General features: G+C 35.4%; 1 protein-coding gene across 5 annotated transcripts in view; it reads left to right on the top strand.

Moving 5' to 3' along the window:
• Wdr49 (WD repeat domain 49) overlaps positions 1-19,099 on the top strand; it is a 142,164-nt gene that overhangs the window by 38,467 nt on the left and 84,598 nt on the right. For all 5 annotated transcript variants that reach the window (XM_046422887.2, XM_046422886.2, XM_058572248.1 and 2 more), the window contains exons 6-7: positions 8,375-8,542; positions 10,213-10,361. In XM_046422887.2, the coding sequence (XP_046278843.1) occupies positions 8,375-8,542; positions 10,213-10,361 (317 nt within the window). The remainder of the gene's footprint in view (positions 1-8,374; positions 8,543-10,212; positions 10,362-19,099) is intronic.

Below are 19,099 nucleotides of genomic sequence, written 5' to 3'. Positions count from 1 at the left end.
GATTGATATAAGAAAAACAATTAAAAATTATCTTTAGTTACATACTATATGAATGTATGTTGAGAAAAAGGCAGAAGAGAAGATTATTCAAAAAGAAGAAAGTAAACGAGTAAAGGAAGTGAGTTATCTATGTAAGATTTATTTTTATCTTCTTTCAAGTTGTGGATCAGGCTCCATGATGGTCACCTGTAATCCAGTGGCTTGGGAGGCTGAGGCAGGAGGATCGTGAGTTCAAAGTCAGCTTCAGCAACTTAGCACAAGGCCCTAAGCAACTCAGCGAGACCCTGTCTGTAAGTTAATATAAAGCCTGGGGATGTGGTGCAGTGCTTAAGCACCCCTGAGTTCAATCCCCAGTACCGATAAATAAATAATCAATCAAGTTTTACTTTTGAAGCTCAAATGCTTCTGAAAGGGGAACCTACTTCAGTCTTGACCAGCAAATGCGGAACTATTCTTAGATATAGCAATAAAGATAAGAAGTTTAAATATGCCTGTTTGTTGTTATTTAAAGCTGGGTTATTTCAAAATGAAGAGAAGGAGGAATACCAGAATGAAGAAGGAGATAGAAAGAGAAGAGAGGTTAGAGTCAAATATAGCACAGTGGGATTCATAGTGATCATGGATTATGCTCCTTTGGCCTGCAAGACCTATTCTGTCAGCAACAAGCAACCCAGGGCTGCTCTAATTTGATATGCTTTTTTACTCCAGCAACATAAATTGATATTCTTAGAACTCCAAAGAAATATTTTTGGTGATTTTCTTCTCAGTGTGAGGAGGGAATATACAATTGAGGATAGAAAGAAATACTTGAGCAAGTACAGGAGTAAGCTTTTACCAGAGCTAAGGATAAAATGTCTGCATGGCTGAAATGTGAAAGGAAAAGCTCCGTTTCAGACACAAGAGTATTATTAGCACACTGCTTTAAGAGAACGTTCAGACTTCTTACTTAAAACTTTGAGGGAGAAAATGTTTTCATTGTATTGAATGGTTCTGTGCCATATTTTAATAGAAATAGTAATTGCATTCTGAAATGCTTGTAAAGTAAATGTAGAGATTTGGAGGGCAACACAGTGAGACATAAATATCTTCAAATTCAGAAAGTTTTCCTTTTTAGTGATTGTCTTCTCATATAGGCAGTACCATTGGGAATCTCAGACACTATAGATTGGGAGTATAGCTACTGAAAGAATGATCATTGCCCAAAGAAAAGCCATTGATTTTTTTTTTTTTTTAATCATGTTGATAGGTGTTTTCCCATCAGGTCTAGAAGGAGATACAAAACACTTGAAATTAATAACAAAATCATTAATTGCTGTACTATTTAATGGAGCAAGTGTCAAAGGATTTAAAATATAGACACCAGTGTCTACTCAGAGAGTAGACATAAGTTTGGAAGAGAAGCCAGATTTAGTGTCTTGCTTGGATGTTGCTCTAATTCCCTGAATCTGAATCAGTCTTCATACAAAATGGTTCTGTATGGGGGGGCATCCAGCACCTCGTAAGGGGATTCTTCTTCCTGCTTAGGGGGATGTAAGCCACCTAAGAAATTAAAGTGTGGAATAATTAGTGAAGAACAAAGACACAGGGTCAGAATTAGTTTCAAAGGATGGAGCAGCTGATAGGTTCAACCTTCACAGGAACTGGAGCCGAATAACTAGAAAATGGCTTTCGTGGTTTATTTAAGGGGGTACATCAAAGGCAGGGATAAGGTTTCAGGGATGGAGTCTTGCTTCCTGATGTCTTGCAGTCAGCAGGTTGATTGGCATCTTGGCAGGTCATACCCATCTCTGAGAGGCTATGTGGCTTCAGTAGGTCTCCCCATCTCCGAAGCTGTGTGGACCTGGGTCATAGCTTGCAAAGGGCTCACAATATGTCTGGGCAGTCTTAGCCAGAGGAAATTTCCACTGGAATTTCCCTGACACCAGATTCTCCTATTCACTAGGCTGTGGTGCCTCTGTAGTCCATGAATGGCTGTCAACAGGCCTGAACCACTCAGTGGCGAAAGCACCTTGTCCATCCTCCCAGTTCCCTCAGTGTGTTTAATGTAGTTAAAATCAGCTGCAAGTTGGTGGCCTGAGCTTGGAGAAAAGGCTGCCTTCCTGCAGCTTGTTCAAGGGCATGGTGGAAATGGAAGATCTGTTTGTATCCCAAATGGGTATCAACTTTCTGTTTTGAAAAGTCATGAAATTAATTGTATTACTGTTTATAAATATTCTTAGCAGTGCTTCATTTGGGTTTTTTAAAAGTGCATTGGATTTTTAAAGAGAATACAGATACAGTTATTCTTTCTTGTCTTTCCTCTTTGAAACAAATGGCGGATTCTTAGTATTTACAGAGATCCATGGTGTTCTCAGGGAATGGGACTCTAATTTCAAAGTAAGATAAGAAATAAAACTGAAAATAACCTTTCTTCAAACAAAACATTATCAAAGAATGTTCAAAATAAGCTGTCATCCTAACTCACATGACTTATAAAAGCCTGAACATTGATAATAAGAATTCCTTGTTATAAATGGCCCAGTTTTCTACCCTGATACAGCCTCTATCTGTTGGCAAATGCTTTAGAGGGACTTATGCTATCTTATTCTAAGTGCACTTAATAGCATTACTTACTTAGACTTTAGGTATCACTTTTCATTTTCAAATCATTTTCCCACATTAACTAATTGCTATTACTCAGGGTCATTTTGACAGCACATATGGGGATAAGGATCAATAGTAGGTTCCCTTAATGCCTTTTTTATTGTGACTATGTGGAGAGAGAGCAGAAGAGTTGAAAGTTAGCATCTTTTTAAAAAAAGTCTTTTTAAATTTTTTTTTTAGTTGTAGTTGGACACAATATTTATTTATTTATTTATTTTTATGCGGTGCTGAGGATTGAACCCAGCCTCTTGCACGTGCTAGGTGAAGCACTCTACCACTGAGCCACAACCCCAGCCCCAAAAGTTAGCATCTTAATGGACAAACATATTCAAGCTATTGTTTTTTTTCCCTCTCAAAGTGATATATAAAAGTAATTTTAAAGTATTTTTCTCTTTTAATCCCTAAACTTGCTGAGAATTTTAAAAACAAATAATTTATTTTACCAGCTCATCCCATTGCTTAGCTTGATATTTTAAAAACGTTTCTATCATGACCTATCATTTTCTTACCTCAACTAAAGAAGTGAGGAAAACATTTTTATTTATCAGATAATTTGATTTTAAGGAAATGGCTTTTTTCTCACCTTTTACTCAAGCATTCTCAGGAGTTCTTCAGTTCTACAATTTAATCAGAAACAAGTTGTATCTTGCTTTAGAAGTGAAGTGTGAATTGTTGAGCTTCCAGTATGTAACAGTACAGTCCCATAAATGTCACATGGCAACTCACAGATTCAAATCTTAAAGCAGTACTGTGAACACCAGAACAGAATGCACTTCTTTATATCTTTCTTAATGGCTTCAAAACTAGGATGATTCTTGGATATAATGTGGGAACATATGACAAAAGTAATCTTCTGGATAGAAATATTTTATTTTATTTTTTGGTACCAGGGATTGAACTCAGGGACACTTGACCACTGAGTCACATCCCCAGCCCTATTTTGTATTTTTATTTAGAGACAGGATCTCACTAAGTTGCTTAATGCCTCTCTTTTGCTGAGGCTGACTTCGAATTTGCGATCCTCCTGCCTCAGCCTCCTGAGCCACTGGGATTACAGGCGTGCGCCACGGCACCCAGCTGAAATATTTTATTTTGATGTACTATAATTATATTGTGGAATTTCCATGGATTAGAAGGTAAAATTAGTGTAATATTGTGTACTTTAGATCTTATAATATTGATTTACTGAGTGTCAAGTTATAATAATCCTTAACATTTTCAGTAAACAAAAGGGATATTGTCAGTGAGGCTGCTTCCTAAATGATAATATATACCAATACATCAGGTTTTACACTGTTGGTCCCTCCAATAAATACTTAGTAATGAAGCAAGCAATCAGGGGTCCTTATGCCTCTGGAATTAATTGCTCCTTAATGAAGCTGAAGACACCCCTCTTTATAAGAAACATGTTATTAATTCATAGAGTTCCTTTCTCCTTCTTTCCTCCCTTCCTACCTATCCTTCATCCCTCCCTCCCTCCCTCCCTTCTTTCCTTCCTTGAAAGACATTACTCCTGAAATCCCAGCTATCTTGGAGACAGAGGCAAGAATGATTTCAAATTGGAAGCTAGCCTAAGCTGTTTAGCAAAGCCCTGGTTCAATCCCAAGTACCATGTATGGAAGGAAAGAGAAAGGGGCGGGTGGAGAGGGAAGGAAGGAACAAAGAAAAAGGAAGAAAGGAAGGAAGGAGGGTAGGAAGGAAAGAAAGAATTCCAGATCTGGTCCTGGCATGCACATGGCAGTGTGGTTTACTAGAAAAAGGAGGCTGCAATAGTACAGAAAAGAAAAGTTCACAGCCAGATAGATGGGTTCAATCTCATCTCCACCTGTAATTAGTGTCATGCCCATGGGCAAACTTACTTTCATAATTTCCATCCCCTCATTAGTAAACTTGGGATAATTTACCCACTGAAGATTTTAACAGGGTGAGAGCACCAGACATGCTGCCTGGTACATGTGAGGGATTCAATAAATTATCATAATTATAAAAAGTAACCCATCGGTCAAAGAGAAATTACATAAGGGGGGGATGAGCAAGAAACACACCATCCATGTGAATTCTAGGCAGATTGGAGAAATAGACCATCTTACCCCCCCACCGCCACCCCGGCAGCCCTTCTGTTTCATGACACACTTCACAGTGAATGATTCTGTGCTCTGTGAGGTAGCTCTGCTCTGGTCCCCTTTACTTTCTAGTCTCTCTTCTTCCTTCTGAAATTGTGTTCTGACATTAAGAGAACCCCACCATCAAAAGTCATTTAAACCCATATACATTAAAGAAGTAGAAGCTAAACATAGAAAACTAAAGTGGATGTGCCCAAACACAGATGGCATATATTATTAGTAACAAATTTTAAGAATTACCTGAGAAGCAGGTGGAGAATTACTCATCCAAAATTGCCTTGCAACCAGATGCTCATGCCCTACATTCCTCAGATGGGTCACTGTTGGGATTTATGAACATCGATGGGAAGATTCTTAAATTCCTGATATTTTACACAAACTTTTTTTTGTGTGTGTGTGCACATCTTTCTGGTGGAGAGGGTCTATGACTTTCATTAGATTGCCAAAGTAGTGTTTGGCCTCACAAATTTTCAGAAGTATGGATTGCTTCTCTAGAGTATAAAATGATGTCAGCACTTTCAAGAGCATACTTGAGAGCCTTGTTACTTTAAGCATAGTCCTCAGGGAGTATCAGCAGCAATTCCTGGAGTGTGTGAGAAATGCACAATCTCAGGTTTACTGAAAGAGAAGCTGGCTTTGAACAGTGATTTTCAGGTGATTCATGTACATGTTAAAATTTGAGAAAAGTCCTACTGCAGCTATCAAGGGATCAGGCTCTATCTTCTGAATTTGTACTCTGGTTCTGTCAAATTCTAATGTACCGAGCTTGGATATATAACCTTGCATGTATGTAACATTCAACTGCAAAACCTTTAGAATTTATCTCTGGACTGCAGGCCTGAGTTAGACAATAATCAGACAATAATGACTTTGGCCAGATCACTAAACTTATGTGGGCAAGTCAGTTTCTTCATCTGTAACATAAAAAAGGTTTTCTTTATGCTCTGAATTCTGGAGTTTACCATTTGTTTCCCACACAGATGTTTTTGCCATGACCTTTCATCTACTGATATGCTATCTTTTTGTCAAGGTTTATTAAATGTTCCCCAAACCCAGAAACCCACACTGTTTTATTTCTTTATTCAGCTCCTCTTATAGTTTTGGACTATTCAATTTATCACTTTACTATGGGCTATAATTCTAACTGTTTGATATACATATCTTTATTTCCAAGCTTGGAGACATATGATAAAGGTTCAGGCTTTATCTATTTCTTCTCTTATTATCCTTGTCATCACACAAAGTATATAGTAGATGCCCAATAAATCATTGAAGATTGGATGCCATGTTTTGAGAAAGGTTATCTACAGAAGACACACTGAATAGGATCAATCTCATTAACTTAGTTACAAATTGTTCATGTTAAGCCATTTATTTCCTGGGGAGATAGGTATGAAATATGTTAACTTAAGCTATTCACATATCAATAACAGCTCCAGAATGAATAAATTCTAGTTGCTTTTAGAAGCAATTAATCCAGTTGAATAGGTCAAAGGAAAATGAATGTATTGAGCTACCTTATGCATTTCAGAATTTCCTTGCCTTTGGTAATTATTTGGAAACTCATATATACAATATTGATATATGTGCATATAAGCACATGTACATATGTATAAATATATACATGCACCACTCATATAAAACAAATTAAATTCTTTCACCAAAATAGTAAAACTTGATGCTCTCTTTAACTCTTTAATGAGGGATGCTATTCCTGATATAAAGTTGCACATATTTTTTTATACAAAAATTTCTGTTTCAGTCTGTTCAGCTGCTCTAATAAAATACTTCAAACTAGGTGGCTGATAAACAACAGAAATCTATTTTCACAGTCTTGGAGGCTGGAAAGTCCAAGGTTAAGGCAGTAGCATATTTGGTGTCTGGTGAGGGCTACTTCCTGATTCATACATGGTGCCTTTCAGCCATTGCCTCATGAGCAGGAAGGAGCAAAAAAGCTCCCTCAGACCTCTTTTACCAGGCACTTCTCCATTCACGAGGCTCTGCCCTCATGACCTCATCATCTCATAAAGGCCTCACCTCCTAATTCCATCACCCTGAAGATCAAGATTTCTACCTAGAAAATTGGGAGAAACAAACATTGGATCATAGAACTGCCGGCTAAGAACTGTGAAGGGTCTAAGTTTTTATGCTGTGTTCAAGCTAGCTGTTTGCAGTTCAGCTTGCCATTTCCAGTAGAGTCAGCTACAAATAAAGTTCTCACTTTGAGTGAATAATTAAAAAGAAAAAAGATCTTACAGTGACAATGGACATGAGACTCCTATGTCTGTGAAAAAGTTCTTTTTTATTCTCAGGAGAGCAAGCAGCATAAGCATTAGCATCCTGGTTCAGTTCTTCTAGCCACATATCCATAATGGAAATTAAGAGGGGCTCAGATGAGGGTCTGCACAGGCAACACATGCATTACAGGAGAAGAACCCCCAAATTTAGGGAATCTGAATTTTTTACAGTTCATGGGATATGTGCTTCCTCCTACTCCAGAGAGAGACACTGTCTTTATAATGTTGGGTAATAAGTATGCCTGCCATTTGCTCCAAAGGGACACAACTATCTCTACATTCCAAGACTGTTTGCAATACAAACATCCTTGAAAACATTATCTAAAATAAAGGGCAGTGAGTGCTTAGTTTCATAAGAAGAATTGAAATGTAAGCCATCATGGACAGTTATCTTCCACAACACTCATGCATGATTCTAAATAATAAGTAGATTAGAAATAATTTCCGAATCATTCTATTAAAGTGGCTTTCCTTAAGTGTCACAAAGTGACAAAATCTTTCTCTATGTGAGGCAGGAATTTGATCCTAAGGTCAAATCAGAAAATTTTCAACATTAGGCACAATCATTGAACAAAATAAAAAAAGAAAAGAAAGAAAGAAAAAGGAAACAGAACTTCCACCTAACTGGGAAGGGCATAGTTGTTTGAGCAGCTGTGTGACTATTTGCTTCCTGGAGCCTGTGTGTCTGACAGGAATGGAAAGGTCCTGGTGGCAACAGTTATCAGGGCCATTATCATTGTTTGGAGGGTAAGACTGCTTTGTAACACCTGGCGCGGATTCATTGTGAACATAGGGACAGCCGTTTTGTCCTGAGCCTCTTGTTGTGTTTGTGAATCTGGACAGGGAGTTGAGTCCTGGCCATTGACACTCAGATATGCTAGACCAGTAAAATTTAAATAAACCATTGTTTGAGCATGAGCTGGACCTTTGGGGAGCAGCAGATGGTTGGTAATCTCTTGTTTGCCTGTTCCAGGCCCAGAAGGAAGAACACGGGAATTTGGTCAATACTCATTTACAGCTCCAGCATCCCATATGATTACTGTGATTAATATTGTTTCCTTCCATGTGTTCCATAAAATATTTTAAGTTGTCCCTAGAGAGGGAAGAAATTCTGAATGCAGAATTTGCTGCAACTTTTCACTGTGAATTCTTTGACGGGAGGTAGGGAAAAGGTTAAAGAGATGTTTTCTAAGTGTGGCGCTGCATCATTATAGTATGAGTTTAATTTTTAACCTAAACTGTTCTATTTTCCTAATATCTTCTAAAAAATCAGTTAAAGATTGCTTTCCTCTTTTTAATTTTTTTTTTCAGTGACTTATAATGCATCTTTGGATGCTATCATTTCCAGTACAACCAGCAATACAAATACTGTGGTGCTGGCTTGGAGAGAGAAATCAAAAAAGCATCTTAAAATTACATCCTTCGACATTGCCCAGGGCGTTCATGCTTTTGATTACCACTCTCGGCTCAATTTAATTGGTATGTAAAATAAATCATGATAACTATGAGGGCCTCATAAATAGTCTAGAATGCATATTTGTATGCACGGAGCCTCTCTACCTTGTTGCTTTTATTGCCAGAGAGACCAACTTGAACAGCTCATATTTTATTGCCTGAGAATGTCTGATAATGATGCATTATTATGTGTGGTGTATATAAACTACATTGGGGTGAAAATATGAAAAAGTACCCCAACGCTTTAATGAGTGTTTTTTTATTAGAATTGGTCGGGGGTGCATAATGATATAGACAAAGAAGACAATTTGTGCAACATCTGCCATTCTGCTATCCTTCTAACACCACCAAATGTTGCACCCAAATACATCAGTTTCATTGCACACACACACACACACACACACACACTGCTAAATAGAGAACTGCAAAATGCAGAATGTTTTTCGATTATCTTTTTGGAGTACAATTTTTGAAAAATTGAGCTTAGCTTTAGTTTACTAAGGAAGAGTTCTTTTGACGTAAATGGTATATTTTAGGAAATATGAAGGCTTTCAGATATTAACTATTTAAATAAAATACCTAGGCATTCTGAAGTTGATATTTGATATATGTTAATGTTCAAACATTATAAAAATGTGAGGTGAATATGTATTGTTTAAAAATTGACAAATTAGTTATTAAGAACGTTCATGGCCTAGAGGTTATATTAATCCTCATTCATTAGGTATCATTCATCAAAAAAACATTGATATTAGCTATTGGATTCCTAAAATTCCCAACAATACTAGCTGACTATCATGATAAAAAGTACCATGAATGTCAACACAAAATATAAAAGGAGTTTTATAGATTTATTATAGAGGGCTGAGGGGGGTGGTCAATGAATTGATTTGCAAGGATTCAAATATCAACCATTTAACTTATTAGCTGATTAGTTATTCATTTTCCTGTATATTTGATCACTATTTTCACTTGCCACAGTGCTGGAAAAATAAAGGTGAATATGCTCAGCTCCACAGCTGATCCTAAAGTGGGAAACAAAAGAGAGTGTTACATTGTTTCCACACACCTGAATAAGTATTATACCTCTTGATCTTGAACTGCTCCCTGAATATAACCAACTCATATTCACAAATACTTTATTTTACCAAGAAAATAGGACAAACATACATTTGTGATGATAGTTTTCTTATATATCCTTGATTATTTCATTAGTTGTGAAAATAATTTCTTCCTTCTATTTTGTTAATTTGTGAACTTCCAATGTTGCCCTAGTCTGTTCTTGCTCCTGGATAGCTCCAACACTGTCTACACTCCTAGGCAGCCCAGTTTGAAGAGAGGGAACTTCAGGATTAGGAAGGATTCTGTCCCCTGCTGGGGCAGGCTGCTGGTTGGCTCCTAAGTTGTACCATATTTTCCTTTTCGGCTCATGCACATTCCTTTCTGCTACGCAAACCCTTTTTCTCCTGCTCCTCCATTTCAACAATTTTTATTGCCAGGGCTCATAGCTTGGTCTAGTTGCCTAGTCTAGTTAGGCAATGGCAAGACTTTCCTTCCTTCAAGACAGGGTGCTTTGGTGTTCATCAGAAGGCAGTTACTAACATAGATATGTGATAAACTCATTCAAAAAAAAGAAAGGTTATTCATGCTATTTTTTTTTTTACGTTTTTTTTTTTCTTTTTAATTCTGATTAGCAACTGCTGGCATTAACAATAAAGTTTGCCTTTGGAATCCCTATGTTGTTTCTAAACCAGTTGGTGTCCTTTGGGGTCACTCAGCCAGTGTAATAGCTGTCCAGTTCTTTGCTGAAAGAAAACAACTTTTCAGCTTCTCCAGAGATAAAGTAAGTAACATTGTACAATTAATTTAGTTCTGCCTTCCCAATGCCTACTGAAAACTCTCAAGGGGCCTGAATTTCTCTGAGAGCTGATGTTAATTTTTAAAATACATTGACTAACTACTATGTCTTTGGAAATCTATATTTTAAAAAAGTGTTGATTGATGGTTATTTAAAAATAGTTCTTTGGTAACTACACAAGTATTTCATTAAAATCTTGTTCAAACCAAGTACTGACTCATGGATTTAATCCCTTTTGTTGGACTCTCAATATGTCACATTTTAAGAGTTTCCAAATTTCTCACTAATTCAAAGGAAAAAAAATGGGGACAATTTTTGTCTTATTGAAATGTTGTTAGATAGTATAGTTAAATAGGTATAGCCAGTGGCTATTGTTGCTTTGATACAGAAAAGATTTAATAAAATAGAAATTAATGCTAATCTGGAGAATATGAAACACATTTCAATTATACGCAAAAATTCTTTTCTATTTGATGGTTTTGATGGGATGTTTTTATTTGTATTTCTGGGTGCTGGGAATTAAGCCCATGGCCTTGCCCATGCTAAGCACATGCTCTACCACTAAACTGTACCCTAAGCCCTTGAAGGGATATTTTAAATATTGTGGGAAAAGTATGGCAACAGAGCTGTATAGTCCAAGTTGAATTCTGGGCACATTATTTTGCTGTATGTATCCACTTGTCAATTTTTTAATCTCTAAAAATATTATCTTTAATGCTTCTGTAAAATTTCCGTTTTGTATAATGCTTGACTTAAGGATCCAGTTAAAAATGTGATAGATTTCAAGATACTTGTTTATGGTGAGAAAAGGGGATGATAAGTTTAGTGGGGAAAGTCCCTGAGACTCTGGATTTTTGTTCTATGCTAAAGGGATACACACACACACACACACACACAAGCATATAAACACACACATATATGAACGTATACATATGCATACACATATATAGTATAAATTTAATACGTGTAAATTAATGTTTAAATATACAAATATGTGTAAATTATATATACATATTTATATGGAAATTCACCTTCAACTCCTTAGCCACACCTAAGCCAAAAGTCCTACTAAACTTTCTGTTTCACTCTTTGTTACTTATCATATAAACCTTCTCCCTTTCCCTTCCATTTTACCAATAAATCTTCAATTCCTGCTGATTCTACCAACAAGACACATTTGTCAGTCTCCCATCTCCATCTCAGCTGCCATTGCTCTTATTATAAATCTTGACTTGTTTCCTGCAAAACACTGCAGTATTACTAAAATGTCTGCTGACTTTAAGACTGGTTTGACTCCAGTCTGTCCTCAGTTCTAATAGTAGTTTGCAAGACAAAAGCTTTCATGCTCTTATATCTGTCCTCCATGTATCAACTCTAAAATTCTTAAACTTTCATAAAAAGCTCTCCTCCTGTTTTCCAGTCCTATTTCACTTCCTGCTTTTCTCTTTCATTTATTTAGTGCTGTAGAACTCCATCAAACAGCTGTTCCTGCCATGCACTTTCTTGGCTTAGCAACATGCTCTTCTGTCTTTAGACCCCTCTCTTCCGTTAACTGACATATGCCGTCTATCCTCCAGGCTTTGGGCATTTTGGAGCCTCTCCTGGAGACTTTGGTGTTTCTCTCTATGCACTCTGCTGCATGTGTCCTTGGAGCATTTCTGATGCTGTGCTTAAAGTGGTAGAGTGCTTCCTTAACCAGGGTCAGGATCTTTTTGGCTTGTATTCTTGGTGTCTCACTGTGCTGAACACCTGTAGTGTTTATTCAGTGATTATTTGTTGACCACTTGAAGTGAAGGCACATTACAGTGAACAATAGTAGTGAAGAAACTCAAAGTGAAAACTTTTTATGATATCCTAGTTAGATCTATTTGTGCCTTTTTATTTAAAACCTGTCAGCACATTGTCTTAACTTTCATTGTTGAATTTGCAATCTAACTTGTATACTGGAGCATTGTGTATGTACATTGTACCTTTCATTAGATTTTGATTGCTTGAAGGCAAGGATCATTTGTTGAATTTATTTTTGTGTTTCCCAGGATCTAGCGAGTATTAGTGTGTTAAACACATGTTGAATATAATATATGAACTAATGTACTGTTAACAAAATGATAGGACTCATGAAATTAGGAACTCTGTCTTACTTGGATTGCATCATATGCATACAAGGTCCTCAATAAATCATAATTAAGTGGATGAATCATTATCAAACATAAAAATGAAACAAATACCAGATATTTTATCATTAAGAGTTTCCCGAAGAAAGGTTTTATAACTTTAAAAGCAAGTGAAAACAATGTCCTTAAAGTCAAAATTGATTGTGAACAGCTGACATCAACTTTAAGACCACCTAGCCTCTTTTGAAAGCAGTTCTGTCCTTCTGTTTTTGGTTTGACTTATGAACCATTACATCATAATAAAGCTTGTCATGCTGTCATTCACATTAGTCTGAATCCATTACACTTTGATAAATGCATGATAATCTCAGTTCTTATGTCTTTACAACAAAGCACAGAGCTTTCTGCTGCTGGGTTAAACCTCTGCTTTATTGCTATAAATTAATTTTTTTTTAATAGGACTAGAGGTAAGTGAGAGAACAGGGAAAATGAAAAAGCATTCTTTTTCAAACAGCCTTTGATTGAATCAGGTTTTGGTTGAAGAGTTGCTCAATTAGAGGATTTGTAGACCAAAGAAATTTGGATCTAAAATAATTTCTTCCAAAAATGATCTGAGACTTTAGATCTTTTTTTTTTTTTTTGGAAGATTGTTCTATTTCCACTTTCCAGTGATGATTAAATAATGTTTATTTCTATAGAACTTGGTGTCATGAATAACAGCCCAGTTGCACTATATTTTGGAATCCTAAGCAGCTTCTCTTAATGGCAGTCACTGGTGGCAAGGCCCTGCTGGGAGTCAGTAATGTGGCCAATTGAAGGAGGAACCACCAGGGGACTGAAAGCATTTTCAAGGCCCAAGAGGAATCTCTCTGCTGGAGTCTAACATTCCAATCAATGAGCTGAAGTCAGCTTTTCTATTACTCCTAACTCCTGGGCTACTAATCCTGATTTGGCCACCAGAATCAGATCAGTTTGTAACATAATCCTTTGTTTGAGGTTCTGATTTTTTCCAAAGCCTGGTGTCTATATTGTAGAACTGTGGTTGGCAAAGAAAATACAAAGCCAGACTTTGGTGTTGGTGATTGCATTGTACCTATTAGTCTTCTTCCCTCCACACAGCCCTCTACCCCAATTTCTATCACCCATCCAGAAGCTAAGTATTTTCATCTTGTTTAAATTGCATGAATAAAGGGATTGATTCTCCCCCATAAATATTACATTCTTTTTATTTTATTTTATTTTTGCAGTACTAGGATTAAACCCAGTGACTCACACATGCTAGGCAGATGCTGTACCACTGACTGAGCTGTATCCCCAGCCCACCTCTAAAGATTACAATGATGAGGATGCATATAGTGCAAAAAGTGAATATTTTTCTTTTTCATTTCCCCTTCAAATCAATTTCTCTCTCAAGAAATAATTGATAGTTGATGTACATCTTCTCACATTGTTACTGAATACTTAATGCATTGTTATATACATTGTCCTTTGTGCGTGTACAAAAGAGAAGTATTTATTAGTTTTTTTATGTAAATAGTATCACATGAAATATACTTTTCTTCAATTACTTTCTCCTAAATAATGTCTCTTGGATAACATTCTGTGTGAATATCCATAAACCTTTTTTTTTTAACTACATAGTATTTTATAATATGGATGGCCATAGTTCAATTATTCAATCATCTATGGATTAAAATATATAGTTCCTAAGTCTTTATTGACTCTCTCTCATACACACGCACACACACACACACACAGACATTTACACATTTTTAAGACCTCATAAATTAATTTCTTTGTGATAAATTTCTAGAAGTGATGCGATTGGATCAATAGGCATATGACTTCTTTTTTTTAAAGTTTTTTATTGTTGGCTGTTCAAAACATTACATAGTTCTTGATATATCATATTTCACACTTTGATTCAAGTGGGTTATGAGCTCCCATTTTTACCCCATATACAGATTGCAGAATCACATCAGTTACACATCCATTGATTTACATATTGCCATACTAATGTCTGTTGTGTTCTGCTGCCTTTCCTATCCTCTACTATCCCCCCTCCCCTCCATGTGACTTCTTTTACAGGATTTTCTTACATATTGCCTATTCAGTGTAGAAGTGTTGACCAACTGACATACTCGTCAGAGGTGTTTAAAAGTGCCTGTTTCCCCATGTTCTTTTCAAGAATGGAAACCATCAGTGTTTATTTATTTATTTATTATAAATATGAAGGGCAAAAAATTAGCATGAATTTGTTTTTCAAATATTAATTTATATTTCCTGATTTTAATGCATTAATTGATCATGAACTTTATCTTATTTTAATAAATTTGACTATCTTCCTACTGATTTGTAGTAGCTTGAAAAATTTTTGATTAGCTTTTATTAGAATATTTTACCTCTTTCAAGCATACATTTTAAAACTTTACGTGACTTTGTTCATTCAAAAGTTTTTAATTTTTGTGAAATTTAGTCAGAAATGGTTTTCTTTATGGATCTGGATTTTGTGTCTATCTTCGGAATGTCTTCCATAATGCTTCCATTTGTAAGATTGTCCTTCTTTATTTTCTGTTAACACTTTATACCAGTAATTTTTTAAAAATTTAACTTGGCAATTTATTTTTGTGTAAAGATTGTTTTTCTTCTGTAAATGGCTATCCAAGATAATTTATGAACAGCCTGTCTTTTCTACTATTTTAAATTGGCATTGTTATCATCTGAATTACTCTGTGAACATGAATTTGTTTTATATACTTTATTCCTTACACTTACCAACTTATTTTTTTTTCACACACAATACACATCCTACTGTTTAACTACCATAATTTAACTCTATATTCTGATACCTGGTAGGTCAGTTTCTACTTGGTGTTCTTCTTTTTCAACTTTAACTATCCTCTGGCATTTTATGCTTTCAAGTAAATTTTAGGATCAATATTTATGTTCCATGAAAAATACTATTAGTATTCAGACTGGAATTTCATTGAGTTTGGTGATATTTGACAGCTTTAAAATAGTGAGAAAGCACTTCCAGTATTTTCTCATTCATTTATTTTTTTGCTATCTCTTTGAAAGCATTGTGTATTCCCACCCATTTCTTTGTTCAGGTTTTTGTTCATATTTTCGGAGGTGTTCTTATATTCTTGACCTGAGTGAGGTGTTTCTAAAGGCAGTGTGTCCACATTGCACATAACTAATACCTCTCATTCTTAATTTAAAAAAAAATGTATTATTTTTAGTTGTAGAGGGACACAATACCTCTATTTTATTTATTTATGTTTGTGTGGTGCTGAGGATCGAACCCAGGACCTCACATGTGTTAGGCAAGCTCTCTACTGCTGAACCATAACCCCAGTCCCTCATTCTTAATTTTTACTAAATTTTTCCTCTAATGGGTTGATTTAGAGCTATATGATAACTTTGGATAGTCTTTTGCTGTTCATTCATTTTGAGGACTCTGACTTTTAGCTCTTTACCTTTAAACATAATCATACTTTTTTACTAATAATTCTTATACCTGGAGTCCTTGATATCTAAATCTGATGTCTGCTGTACTGGCAATTCTCCCTCACAGAGACTTGGTTATCTTTTATTGTTACCTTACTTTTTATCATTGTTGATGGGTAGGCATTTTGAAAACCAAATTATATGCCTGTTTCACAGATAGATGTATGTTTGTTTCTACTCAGTGGAAACATGGGAAATTGCTATTCCTGGCTTCACTGTCTCCTGCCCAGTTATCCCTACTTGAGGACCCACATCCTGCCAATCCCACGCAGGCTTGGCTACTGGTTAAAGGTCCTTCCTTTAAGCCTACTCTTCACTGTTCCCATTTTAAGTTTGTTGCTTTTTTCTTTCTTCTTTTGGACTCATGGAGATGGTCTCCACTCCCTGAAGGCCTAACAAGGAAGCAGATATTATGTTTTATTCAGAGCTGTGTTTCTTTGAGGTGGAAAGGCACTTTACAAACACCTAGTTTTCAATGATAATTGAATAAAAGTTCTTAGTTCAAACTATTGACTTTTTTTCTTTCAAGATTGTTAGAACTAAGGGAGTAAAAAGAGAGAACTTAAGATTTATATTTAAAAATGGAACTGTGATTTTGAAAAGAAAAATTGAAGAATCTTTTAAAAAATGGGATCATTTCTGCTACAATTTTAGATGCCATATGAATAATTATAATGGCAAAGAATCAATTTAATTTATGAGAAACAAAATACCCTGAAATGAAATGTTGGCATTATTAAATTTATTGTCAAATTGGAACTGAGAAATCAATGTGATTTCTGTTGAACAATTCATAGCTTTAGGAAATATTTTGACTTTTTCCAGTTCAGTGGTAGAATACACAACAGACATAATATAAATTGAGTCTTAGAGATATACAGCTTTCATTTCTTGATCTGAGTGAGAAAAGAAGTACAAAGAAAATAAAGAAAAGAAAATAGTCATGGTAATGTTGAAAGATAAATAGCAGAGGAGAAGATTTTAATTTCAGACTAGTATTCTAAATTTGATGACATTCCTTGGGGTGGGAGAGTCATAAAAATTTTTCTCAATCCTTTTTATCCCATTTTCCCAGATATTATACTTGCCAAATATCCCATTTATAGGATAACTTTATATATAAAAGATACTTTTATATACATAAAAGATATTGTCCTTGTATCCTATTTATAGGGCAATCTGAATTTTCATTCTTAATGTTCATAAAAGATATCTCAACTCTAGATTATGATTTCTCACCCATTTTAATATGCCTTTGTTAATTTTATTGAAATACTTACAAAATTGAAAACTTGGGACATAATTTAAAGGAAGAACTGTTCTGTGACTTGAGGTAAAAACATTAGTTGAGCTATGTAGTAGAAGAATTCTGCTAATATATATCCAGTCAAACAAAATTGCCTTTAAGTATTTACTGATTATGTTTTTGTGGATTACTGAAAGGCTTAACTTCTGAATTAAATAGATTTGTTGATACATAACAGTGTATTCAGGACAGCCAGTACCTTCAGTTCCTGTTATCCTATTATCTGCAAGTGGGTGATCCAGTTCTGTGGATTACTCCTGGAGAGCTGGGTTGCTGAACTGCTGTTCTCAAAATCCTCTTGCAATTCACGCACACCCTTCTGTCTCTTTCTCTTTTTTTCTTATCATCATTTTATATTTGTCTCTTACAGAATGGCAGGAGTTAGTAAATGTTTGATGAAACCAAGTAAGTCTCCTGTCAATAGAGCCAGTGAATCTATTTCCTGCTTCTCCTTCACTTTTATGTAATTATTAAGAAACTATGAATCTTTTTTTTTTTTTTGGTATTCTAACTACTTTTGATTAAACTTGATATGTTGTCAGTCTGTAAATAATGTTGATTTATGTGTGAGGTCCTGGGGATGGAACCTAGGGCATCATGAATGCTAGGCAAGTCCTTTATCACTGAGCCACATCTCCAGACAGGATTTTGTTTTTAAAAGTGCACTGAAAACAGATCTCTATCCGTACTTACATCTATTCATGCCCATACTTATCTATTAAGTTACCCTTTTATAAATGTAATATTTGTAACCCCAAATTAATGTTATTTATTTCTTATAGTTTTATGATGTCTGGGTGAATAATGGAGATTCCGTCTCTGGAGGGAGCAGAGGATTCTGCAGCAGAGCTACACTGCAAACATGCTGCTGTCCTACATCTCTAAAATTCAATCTTCACAACACACCCTTCTGAATTTGTTTGAATTGTTGTTATTTTGAAATATTTAGATAATGGATTGAGCAATTTCACTACATTCCAGACAGAATTGACAGAATCTCAGAGCTGGCAGGGCCTCTTTATCAGAAAGGTAAAGAAATGGACGGCAAAATCACATACCTAAGCTGACAAACTGAGCAGGATTAAAATGGCATCCAGGTACATGCAGCCTCAGTACATTAGTGTCTAGTTCTTGTTGTGTAAATAATATAGTGTTTGCTTATAATCCTTCATCATTAAAAGGTTAATATTGAAATAGGATAAAGATTATGCAGAAAAATGTCATTATTAGTTGAAAAATCTAAATTTTGCCTTAATATAAAACCATGAGCATAGGAATCTGTTCTGATAATGTAAAAGAGGACATGAAGTGGAGAACCCCTAAATATGCCCTTTTCAAGGACCTGACTTGGTAAGTCTGAGTTTTAATAGACATCGCAAGATCCTGATGTAAGTAGATGCAGCACAGTTTAGTGAAGATTTGTGGAAAATAAAAATTAAAAAGAACCATTATTCACTTGTAGTTTGTCAATCTCTTTTTCCTACTAAGAATTAAAAAAAACACATTTAGAAGATTTAGAATGAAAATTGATATTAAATATGGTCCTTTCCGAACTTGTAAAAGTTGGGTAGAACCCATGATTTTCAAATAATAATTAGATGTCTAAGTGACATTTTGTCAAAGGGCTTGATTAATAAAACTGAAGTAATATGAGTTCTTTTGTGTGATTAAAAGGATATAGATTGATTAGGAAAGAGGAGTAGAATTATCTGGTTTAAAGCCAAGGCATGTGATTTTACAAATTAAGCTGAGAGAAAGATTTCTTACTCAAGGAGATTAGCATTGACCTTAAA

This window comes from Marmota monax, unplaced genomic scaffold, assembly GCF_021218885.2.
Source record: "Marmota monax isolate L192 unplaced genomic scaffold, Marmota_monax_Labrador192_F-V1.1 WCK01_AAM20220418_F8-fsc00110, whole genome shotgun sequence".
In the NCBI taxonomy this organism is placed as follows: Eukaryota; Metazoa; Chordata; class Mammalia; order Rodentia; family Sciuridae; genus Marmota; species Marmota monax.
Note: the sequence above shows the minus strand (reverse complement) of the source record. Positions and strands in the feature narration are given on the sequence as shown.